The sequence below is a fragment of the Talpa occidentalis genome, unplaced genomic scaffold (assembly GCF_014898055.3).
Source record: "Talpa occidentalis isolate TD23 unplaced genomic scaffold, MPIMG_talOcc4v2.1 talOcc4.2, whole genome shotgun sequence".
Taxonomy (NCBI): domain Eukaryota; kingdom Metazoa; phylum Chordata; class Mammalia; order Eulipotyphla; family Talpidae; genus Talpa; species Talpa occidentalis.
The window spans coordinates 7,583,529-7,595,119 of record NW_023602073.1 but is presented as its reverse complement, the minus strand read 5'-3'; the positions used below and the strand labels follow the sequence as shown (position 1 = coordinate 7,595,119).

The 11,591-nt window shown below is 41.7% G+C and overlaps 1 protein-coding gene across 4 annotated transcripts in view; it reads left to right on the top strand.

Annotated features, from left to right (window-relative positions):
- KIF13A (kinesin family member 13A) overlaps positions 1–11,591 on the top strand; it is a 207,861-nt gene that overhangs the window by 168,131 nt on the left and 28,139 nt on the right. For 2 of the 4 annotated variants that reach the window (XM_037518910.2, XM_037518908.2), the window contains exons 22-27: positions 313–486; positions 2,772–2,923; positions 4,282–4,414; positions 4,608–4,754; positions 8,647–8,685; positions 10,284–10,383. In XM_037518910.2, coding sequence (XP_037374807.2) covers positions 313–486; positions 2,772–2,923; positions 4,282–4,414; positions 4,608–4,754; positions 8,647–8,685; positions 10,284–10,383 — 745 coding nt within the window. The remainder of the gene's footprint in view (positions 1–312; positions 487–2,771; positions 2,924–4,281; positions 4,415–4,607; positions 4,755–8,646; positions 8,686–10,283; positions 10,384–11,591) is intronic. The other 2 variants (XM_037518911.2, XM_037518909.2) reach the window with 1 other exon arrangement.

Sequence of the window (11,591 nt, the reverse complement as noted above, 5' to 3'; positions counted from 1 at the left end):
AAAAGAAATGGGAGAAATCCTTCAATATGTGGAAATTAAGGAAAAAAGATTGCATCTCCGTCATAAACTCAGTGGGTAGGAAAGTTCCAGAGGGATGTGTACCTTTGTTGCCAAGTTTACATACTGTGGTTAGTTACAGAACTGGCGCAGATTTCGTTATGGGTAGAACTTTTGTGATCTGGTTCCAGCACTTCAGATGTCAGCTGGTAACTGATTTATTTATTTCATTGCTTAAATTTGAGGTAGTGGAAGTAACAATTTAATGTTTTCTTTCTGGGAGTGATTTGCATTTTTTTTTTTAAATCTCTTTAGGTAAAAATTAAGGAAGCTACTGGGCTGCCCTTAAACCTCTCGAATTTTGTCTTCTGTCAATACACATTCTGGGACCAGTGTGAGTCCACAGTGGCTGCCCCTGTGGTGGACCCCGAGGTACCCTCTCCTCAGTCCAAGGACGCCCAGTTCTCTGTGACATTCTCCCATTGTAAGGTACGGGGGTTACAGAAGGAGCTGTCTGGGAGGCAGTGGTCTGGCATAGTTCAATACTCTACCTGTAACTGAGAAGTTTTCCCTATAGCGGTGTTATAGAAATATATGTATTGGGCTTGTTAACCAAAAAAAGCTTAAACTACAAATTCAAATGATTTGAAAGTATTCAAAATAAAATTAGAATGTGGGGTCTCCCTGGTGGCACAAGGGGTTAAGTCTCAGCACTATGAAGCTATCCACAGCCACTGAGCACAAGTTCGATCCCCGGCTAGGGAGCTACCCACATGGTGCAGCAGACCTCTCCTGTCTCCCCGCTGCTCCCTTCAGCAGTATATTTCAGTAGATCCACCTATTGTCCTCCCAGCTCTGTCTCTGGTGAATCCTCTCATCCTTGTACCTCTGACCTATACCCCAGTTCTTGGGTGCATAAATTAAATAAATCTTTAAAAATTAAAAATAAAAATAAAATCAGAATGACCTCTACCCAAAATCTTACTCCCTATTGGTCTAACCACCAGTGATAATTTACTGCTTTTTTTGATAGATTGCTTTCTATTGTCTAAACCGTATGTTAATGTAGGTTCTCACACATGAATGGGCATAAATCACCCTTTTACCGGGATGTATGCAAACCTTAACAATTTTTTGACAAAAATAGGATCTCGCGTATTGCAAAATGATTACGATATGTGGACAAATTAGCAAATAAGTTGTTGTAGGTATGTTTCATTCTTCAGAACATAGTATAGAATCCTAGGCATTAGTACCATATGATTTTTTACAAGGAAGATGTAAAATGTGAAAGGTGAGTTTTGGTGAATATTGGCTGGACTTACCTTGTGACATGAGCTACTTTTCCTGGTTCTCACTTGGGGCTAAGTCATGTCTCAAAGACCAGCTCTGTCCTCTGTGTAATTTTGTTTTTCCTTGGATAATCCTTAATGGCTACTTAAGACAAATTTTTCTGTGAGCAAATTGTGCCTGTTCTTCCTGGGCCTACGCTTTGAAAATAAATCCATAGCATCACCTATAAATGTTCACATGTCTAGAGACTGTCAAGTCTTGAAAACCAATAACCAATGTTTTTCTACCTGTTTTTACCAACTCTGTTTCTTAAAATCTCTAGCAATCAATTTATCATTGCTCTATAAATTCTGTTTTAAATAACCCCTCCCCTCCATTTTGGCCCTGGAGAACTGCTTATTTAGAAGACTGAAATCTGAATTTATAGTATGTTCTACTTAGCAACTAGTTTAGTAAATACTAGTCTCACAATCCCTGGATTCACTGTGACTTTGTGTGTTTGGTTTTTTGGGGTTGGTTTGTTGGATTTTTCCCTTCTCAAATGTGTAGATGGTATGAATTAACCATTAAGATGATTTTCCTTCCGAAATTCTGGGTCTGTCTCCAGATAAAATAAATAAGACGGTAGACAGCAGGGGTCGGGCAGGGCGAGGGATCAAAACAGGGAAGAGATGAGAACCAGGGACAATGGTGATGGTGCACGGGTGACTTGGTGGTGAGAATTTTACAGGGACTACAGAGGAGAAAGCAAATATTGTACAAAAATGAACAATGATGTAAAATATATATAAATAAATATTTTTTGAAAAGAAGGTAGATAGTAGGGTTAAATTAATATAGCACAACTGCTTCCAGAAATTAGAGTCATGGAATTGTCTGCACCTGAGGCCCCACAGTGATGAAAATAGGCCTGCTTCCTTGCTGAGTGCTGGGTGACTTGCTATATTCAGTGAATTCAGTGCTCGATTCCGCCCCCTCATTTGTTTGCTTTTAGAACGATGAATTAGTGTGGGAGAGTTTAAAAGCAAAGCACGGAGACATGAGGATAATTAAATAAAATATAATTCTCTTAGGAGTCTTCTAAGCCAGAGCAAGGAACTATCAGAAGTTCCTTTTTTGATGTGCTGATGAGTTCATGCCAGCAGAAAGTCAGGGTGCTCCTGTGGGACTCAGAATGAACCCCACATCGGGGGAATGTGGATTCAGCTCTGCAGCAGGCTAGCAGCATGACTCAGGACAAGTTGCTTCCTTCACTGTCCTTGTTCATAAAAGAAAGGAGACTGCATTAAATTATCTCATAGTATCCCATCCAGATCTAATAGTCTGTGGTTCTTTATGGTTTCCTACAAAATGATCCAGGTGATTTTTAAGGTTGGGTTCTGACTAAGAGTAAATCTGTATACAATACAGTTAAAAGGTGAAAAAGGAAATTGCACAGATTGCTGTAAGCATGATTCTTACCCTCCTCCTGCTTATCCCAGGACTACGTGGTAAATGTAACAGAAGAATTCCTGGAGTTCATTTCAGACGGAGCTCTGGCGATCGAGGTGTGGGGCCACCGCTGTGCTGGAAATGGAAGCTCTATCTGGGAAGTGGATTCTCTCCATGCGAAGACAAGGACACTGCATGACAGGTGTGTGCTTGGCAGCGTGTTAGACACAGGGCGAGACAACACTGGGTGTTTGTTAAGAAATTAGTCTCTCTGAGTCTGTGTCCTCCTTTGTGAAATGAGAGCGGTAGGAGCTACCAGGTATTGAAGAAATTCAGTGAGGAAAGGAAAGTTTTTCATCAAATGAGATGGAAACAGCTGCATCTTTACTTCACACCATACACAAAGCTTACTTTGAGATGGATCATGACCTTAAGTGTAAAAGTTAAAACTATCAAGTTTATAGGAGAAAACAGAAGGATATCTTCATGACTTTGTGATAGTCAGAGATTCTCAGAGAGGCCAGAAAGCATTTACCATGGAGGGACAAGTTTTAAGCTGGACTGAACAAGAGATATCATTATTCTATCAAACAGACAAGTCTGGGGAAAAGCCATCAGTCTCTTAAAAAGTTGATCATTTGTCTCATCACTAACCGGCAATCCCACTTCTAAGGTATTTACCCAAGAAAATTGAAAACATAAGTCCATAAACAGACTTGTACACAAATATTTGTGGCAGCTGTAGTCATAACATCCCCAAACTGCAAACAACCCCAGCGCCCTGCAATGAGAGAGTCTCACGATGTGAGAAAGCCCGCATTGTAGGAATAGTCCTAGAATAGAATATTACTCAGCAATAAAAAAGAAAGAACTATTGATATCCACTTGGATGAATCTCAAAAGCATCCTGAGTCAGAGAAACCAGACCTAAAAGAGTACATGCTGCATGATTCCGTTTACATGAAATTCTGGAACAGGCAGAACTAATCTTTGAGGTTTATGTGGCCGCTAAGGATGGTGTGAGGAATGGGAGCAGGATTGCCCATGAGCAGACTTTGAGGTAATGGGTGGGTCACTCAGGTATGCACTTGTCAAAACTCCTTGAACTCTGGGCTTGAGATCTGGACATTTTACTGAATGTAAGTTGTACCTCGATACAATCAGTCAAAAGTGTGTGTGTGTAGAAGAACTGGGGTACAGGCCAGAGGTGTAGGAGAGCTGAGAGGATTCACCAAAGACAGAGTGGGGAGCAGAGCAGGTGGATTTACTGAAGTACACTGCTGAGGGGAGCAGTAGGTGAGTCAGGAAAGGTCTGCTGTGCCACATGTAGGTTAGCTCCCTACCTGGGGATTGAACTCAGATCAGAGGGGTGATAGCACTGAAGCTTAACCCCTAGGCCACCATTGAGGCCCCCTCATAAGATTATTCTAAGAGCTAAATAAGAAGGGAATCTGTGTAACATGCATATAGCACAGCGCCTAGCAGGTCTCAGTGCTCAGTGTGTGCTGGCTTATTTCTGTCACTGCTGATGTCCCTGATTGCTGACATGTGTTGCTGCAGGTGGAACGAAGTAACTCGCAGGATAGAAATGTGGATCTCCATATTAGAGCTGAACGAGCTGGGGGAGTACGCCGCCGTGGAGCTCCATCAGGCGAAAGATGTCAACACGGGAGGCATCTTTCAGCTCAGACAGGTACCCGGTTCCTTCTGACGTGGGACATGTTTTCTCCCTGTCCCTCTTTAAACGGTTTTCGGAAATGTTCTAATTGTTTGCCTCTTTGTTCCCTGATTCTATTCCCTTTATCCCCTGCCCCCCCTGGTACCCCGCAATCATTCCTGCCATTCCTGGCACGCACTCCTCCATTGCACCCCCTTCACCCCTGCAGGGTCACTCTCGGAGAGTGCAAGTCACCGTGAAACCTGTGCAGCATTCAGGGACACTGCCCCTGATGGTGGAAGCCGTCTTGTCAGTGTCCATTGGCTGTGTGACTGCCAGGTCCACCAAGCTCCAAAGAGGGCTGGACAGTTACCAGGTGAGACAGACCGATTTGAAATAGTATTTCACAAAGTTTGGTTAATGCAGAATGAAGGCAGCAGTGATCTAGGACGGAGTCCTGTTTGGGAATACAACAGAACTCCTTGCCTTAAACATACTATCTTCTTCCCACCCCCTGCTGGTTTTTCCATCCCCTGCCTTTTTTCTAGATTTAAAGTCCTATATTGGCGGGAGCAAAGAGGGACGGGGGCCCAGTGGGCTGTGGCGGGTGGATATTGGTGCTTTGGCCGAGGGTGTGATGTGATAAAACGCATCTGGAGAGGTGTGAGCCTATCCCCAGGAGTCACCTAGTGTCGTAAAGCTATGTTGTTTCAATAAACATAATTGAAAAGAAATAAGTAAAATACTATTTGAGCTTAGTGTTGTTGAATTATTTTTATTTATAAGCACACGAATTAATGCGATTAATGTTTATTTACTTTAGGCACATTTTATTTTATCTGAGCCACGTTATTTGGGGTATTGGGCAGTGCTGCTTAGCCTGATCCACTTTTATTAATATAAAATTACCCCTCTACATTGGCATAATTAGCCAGGTCTTAGAAAGCCTTCTTTTTTTTTTTTTTAAAGATGTATTTATTAATGCATACAAGAGCTGGGTGCAGGCCAGAGATGTGGGGCAGGAGGGGTGGTGGGGTAAAAGGATCCACCAGAGACAGAGGGGGGAGCAGAACAAGTGGATCTACTGAAATACACTGCTCAGGGGAGCAGCAGGAGAGACAGGTGTGCTGCACCATGTGGGTCACCTTCCTGGCCCGGAATCGAACTCGTGACACAGTGGTTGCAGATGGATTCATAGTGCTATGTCCTAACCCCTTGTGCCACCAGGGAGGCCCCCTTTTTTTTTTTTAATTAAAATTTGTCCTCATGATTCTTTTTGTCCATTAAATAACCACTTTCTAAATCTTCTGTCTCAAGAAGTAAAAATATAAAAAAATAAGATCGTGAAGACTTGATCTTCATATTCCCAGCAAGCCGGCATCAGCTCTGAGTGCCCAGCTTACTACTCCATTTGAGCTGAGGCCTAGGAATAGTTCCTCCTCCCTCCCTGACACGTCAGAGGGCTCCCTCTCCCCGCCATCACCGTGTTGGGAAGGAAACATGGGGATTCTGGGCATAGACCCAGCCCGTCTCAGAATGATTCATCTTCAGTCCCCACTTCCTTCCGACTGCATGGTTTTCAGGCAGAGATTTCTGAAAGACGAAGAACATTGACTTGGATTATTGGGCTGTAAGGAAGGCCTTCCCCATGCCCGCCCAAAATTCCCTGACACTCAGGAGAGTGGGCAGTTTGGGAAGAGGCTTCTCCATGTGTTTAGTAGGAGATCGAGTTATTTGTATTCTCATCCCCTCTGGGGCCCTCATGTGGCCAGCGGCCGTGGGGTGGCTGCAGGGCCTGCTAGAAAGAGCAGTGGACTTGAGCAGGAAAGTGTGTGGGTTCTTCTTTTTTTTTTTTTAAGATTTATTTATGTATGCATACAGGAAATGGGGTATAGACCAGATATGTGAGCAGATGAGAGGTGTCACCAGAGACAGAGTGGGGAACAGAACAGGCAGACTGACTGAAATATACTGCTGAGGGGAGCAGCAGCTAAGACAGGAGAGGTCTGCTGCACCATGTGGGTAGCTCCCTGGCCAGCCGGGAATCGAACTCATGCTGCAGAGGCTGTGGATAGCTTCACAGTGCTGTGCTTAACATCTTGCACCAGCAGGGAGGCCTGGTGTGTGGGATTTTAAGGATAGTTCTGCCTTACTGAATGGTTATCTTGACAGGGTAATTCAGATTTCAGATTCCTTTTTCCTCTCCTCCAAAACCATGAGGTATAGATTTAATTACTCTCTGAGGTGTCTTGTGCAGCTAAATTTTATGGCTTAATATATTCCTGATCTTAGATAAAACTTTGAATCTGTGTTTCCTAAAGGATGACCTACAGACTGTGGATCATTAACTGACTAAATGTTGTCATTTAAGGTATATTGTAAGGATTATTTGCACTTTTTATTTTTTTTTTAAAGATTTATTTATTTATTTATTTATTTATTTATTTATTTATTTATACAAGCACTGGGTACAGTCAGAAGCGCAGGAGGGTGAGAGAATTCACCAGAGCCAGAGCAGGGAGCAGAGCAGGCAGAAGGATCGAAGTACACTGCTGAGGGGAGCAGCGGGCGGCAGGAGAGGTCTGCGCACCATGTGGGACCCTCGCCCGGTGGCTGGGGAGCAGCCGGGGATCGAACCGGCGCTGCAGAGGCTGCAGGCAGCTTCACAACCCAGCGCTCAACCGCTGCGCCACCAGGGAGGCCCCTATTTGCACTTTTTAAAACAGTTCTACCTTTCAAGTTAAAAGTGATTTCTTTTCACCCTTTGAGTTCTCAAATATCAGCCTTTCCCAGTGCTGAGTGTTCTTTAAAGAGTATACCAGGCATGTAAATGTAAAAAATGACTGTTTTAAAACTTGTTCTTTGCTGCCCTGCTCAAGGTCATGCCAGTAACTTTTCTGTTGCTGATAAAAGACTTTGGAATTATCTAAATATAGTAACTCAAACCCATCCAGAAAATGCTTTTTTCACAACAGTTTTCCATCATGAAGACTCAAACTAGTTTTCTGTTAGAGTACTTCTTAGTCTAAAAATTAATGATAAATTAGAGCTATATATACTTTATTAATATGGAGAATTATTTCAAGAAAAATTAGCTCAATTATTACATTAACATTTAATAAGTGAATGTCACCAGACTAAAACCACGGCATATTTTGAGTCTACACAGAAAATAATTTGAACTATATTTTCAAAGTGCTTTTTTAAAAAAGTATAATTTAACTACTTTTAAAACACTTGGGGGAAAAGTTTGTCTTTTCTTATGACTAGGCAACTTTACTGCCTGTTTAAATAATAAAGAACAATTACACATCACCCTGCATTCGCTTTGAGTAGAACCTGCCTTTATAGGAATAGATACTTTCTGCAAATGGAGACTTTCTGATTCTTGTTTTTAAGGGAAAACTGTCTCAGCAGATGCCCTGTTATTTCAGCATAATACTGTTTTGCGAAAATTTTTTTGTGAAAATTATTATTTTACATAATGACCATAAAATGTCGGTGTGGGTTTAGGACTGTTTGGATTTTTCTCGGCCACTTGGTGTGGGGTGCTGCTCTAATATTAGATACGATAGGTCCATATATCTGAAGTAAAGGGCCATGCTCAGCTTGCTGTGAGTACGGCAGGAGCTTGTGTGGGTGCAGCCTCAGGTGCCCCACTGGCTTTCTTTCACTGGGGTGATGACATCCACCACAGTGGCTGGTGCAGGGAAAGAGCACTGAGGTGGAAGAGGCTACCCCCAAAACTCACCTGCCTCCACCTATGTGGTCCTTGGGTTAAATTGCTTTCTCCTGCAGGGCCATAGTTACCTCATGGCTAAAACTAAGAGGTTAAGCAACTGAGTCTCTAAAGTCCCATCTTGTTTTGTCATTCTGTCTTTCTGAGCCCATTCTAAAACTGTGTCTAGCAGCTCACCCACAAATAATAGAGCCACTATTCACATAGCAACACAGAAGTCCTCATCCAACAGGACTGGTTCCGAGTCCATCTTAAGAGAGTTCTTTATCAAATGACTGTTTTCTTTATTTCAAAAAGATCTTAAATTCTCTAAATAGTTATACATAAGTGATAAGTAATAGATAAGTAAATGATAGATAAGATTAAATCCACTAAACTTTTTTTTTTGAGATTCAATTAAATGTGTTATTATGCTGCTGTTGTGTGTGCTGTCCATTGTAGTGTGTATGTTAAATTTAAAGATTTATGTCCTTGTGTGCTGTTCGAGAAACAAAATGCATGTCCTTTGTGTTTATTTTTTTCCTACCAGAGAGATGATGAGGATGGTGATGATATGGATAGTTATCAGGTATTACCGCTGCTGTCCGTCTGTGGCATGGGGCACAGCTACTGCTAATTGCCAGCATCTGCAAAGCAGAGGGCAGGAGAAGGAAGGAACTGTGGTGCAAGAATATGCAGTTTTTCACTCGCTTTGGATTTGCTTTAAACATCATCAGAGATGCAATACTATTTTATAGGTTTCTCTGCCGGTTCAAAATTTATGGCCAGATACAGCGTTTCTGCTATGCCCTCTTGAATCACTAGCTTGTAAAGCCTTTCTATGCAAAACAATTATCACTGTATTAAGTTGGTGATTATCCATCCATAATCTTTGCAAAACTGCTCTCAGCTCCTCGCATCCAAGAGACTAGGATTTTTCTAATATGCCATTTTACTTTATGGCTTATGCTGGACAGGAATATCAAAGACATCTTATGCACATTTAGTTTTCTAAATAGCCACATTTAGTTTTCTTATGCACAGCTAGTTTTTGTCTCTCATATAGGACCAAGCTTAGTTAGCCATAACCCGCAGGATTTAAATCTCGGCTTTTTCTTTTTGGAAATCTAGACCAGTGTAAAGGCAAATGTGCAGTGTTCACCGAGCCATACTGACTGACCTGCTACTATAGAATGTAGGATCACAGTAAAGAACGTGGCAAAACAAACCAAGACGTAATTCTCTAGCCTGGCTTCCAGTCTTTGAGCTGATTCTCCACAGAAAAGTTTAAAGCCCGTGTGTCCTGGGGTGCCTACCTATTAGGTAAAGCCTTTCTATAGGTAAAGCCTCAGGCTCCACAGGTGTGCTCCTACTGTCACGTCTTAAGGTCAGACTAGAATTAGGCAAGTCAGAAAACATTTGAATAGAACTGGTGGGTTTCTATCCCTCCTCGTAATTGCACTAGAAAGCAAGCAAGCAAACAAAAACAAATTTGGGGGAAATACCAGTATCCCCTTGGATCTCAGCAATGCCATGAACTAACGTCCCTCAGCTGTCTGTGTGCTTCCTGCCGCGTGTTAAGGGTGAAGTCCAGAGGCTGCTTCCGGGAGCCCCCAAAGCATGGCTGGCTGCATGTGGGGTTTTGCATGGGAGATTTCTGGTTAGCTTCAAGGTAGTGGTTGGAGGTAAACTCTTTGCAGCAAATTGGAGAGGGTCTCTGCAGACCTATTTTTCAGAAAACTCTTGTTATCAGGCCATTGAACTATCCACAATGAAAGTGCCTGTGTTTTCCATTCCACGCGCTGTTATGTGGTTTGGGCTCTGTCCATGGTGTCCTTCTGCTTGGAATCACAAATCCTCCCTTGAATATTACAGTTTAAACACACACACATACATGCCGTGTAAGAATCATCCAGCAGCTGGTGTCATTGGGGCTTCTCTTGCTTTTAAGTTACAATTATCCTTTTGGAAATCCAGGGACTCTGGTTTCTGAGTAACAGGATCCTCCCTGAGCATGCAATGTCACTGAGGCCTCTTTGCTTTCTTGCATAATTAATCACACAGCAATGTTCAATGGCCTTTCCTAATGAAAAGTTGCCTAATCAATTTAAGCATCTCTTTAAAAAAAAAAAAAGGAATAGTTGTTGATGTACTACTGTACAATAAAATGTTTTCCCACCCTATCAGGAAGAAGATTTAAACTGTGTAAGAGAGAGATGGTCTGATGCCCTCATTAAACGACGAGAGTACTTAGATGAGCAGATTAAAAAAGTCAGCAATAAAAAAGGTATGTGAGACTAAGCTCTTCCCTGCGAGCAGCTTTTGCTCTTTGAGACAATGGTAAGCGATTTTCTTCCCTTGGTCGGACACAGAGTATGTTAGTTTTCAGACCCTGTAATAATTACAGCTATTGATGACTCTTATTGTACCTCGTTATCTTAAAAAGGCTCTGAATCGAAAAGGAAAACATTTTCATAAAACTCTGAGTTAACAGTATAACAAACGTTGAAATCCTATGTGTATTGAATAGTAAATAGACAAATTTTATTTTTATTTCCACTTGAAGAGTTACATTTCGTATAAAAGTTTACAAATAACGGTTTTTATTTTGATTTTTCAGTGTAAAAAATTTGCCTTGATGGCATATTATGATGTAATGCTAATTGCTTGTAGGATAGTTTAAATGTCAGTATTGAAACCTAGTCTTCAGCTGCTGTCTTGTAGATACGAACGAATGTTCACCAAGCATGTATTTTGTATTTTGTTGCATTGTACACTGTAATTAAGAAGCCAAGGAATCGACATGTATTAGGTGCATGTACTGTTTCTTACAACCACCAACTAAGAATGATAAATTATCAATATAGTTTAGTATTTGCTAATTTTACTACACTCTTTTGTTATGTATATGTAGGGAAGTCATAGGGATTATAAATTCAATTTGAGTAAAGTTTAAAACCATGTATTTTATGATAAAGGGCCTTTAACTATTATATATTTGCTGTAAAGAGAATTATAAGAGTTTTATTTTGCTGATATTAAAAGTTACTTAATAAAGACTTGTTTCCATTAAAAAAAAAAAAAAACCAAACTCCAAGTTAACTGAGGCATTAAACATCTAACTCAGATATTGTTGTGGTGAATGGAGTTGTGCTCAGTGTGAAGGTCTCAATATGAGGCATTATTCCAGGCTCAGAACCTGGGGCAGTCGGTAGCTGAAGGGTTACTTCTAAAACCACAGCACTGGGCAGGTCAGTGTCCAGCTTCTGCTAGGGGGTGGTCAGGCGCTCACCTAGTTCAGGGTGGCCTGAAGCTGGCTGGCCGCTCCTCAGTTTCCCCAGCTCCAGTTTGTTTATGCTGGCAACGGCCACTCGGCTTCAGAGTAGAGCTATGCACTCAGTGCCCCGTCCCTCCTCCCAACTTTGTGACCCGCTCATTGTGGTTGATTCTGCACCAAAGGACACATTATGAATGTTAATCCATGTTATGTAGACG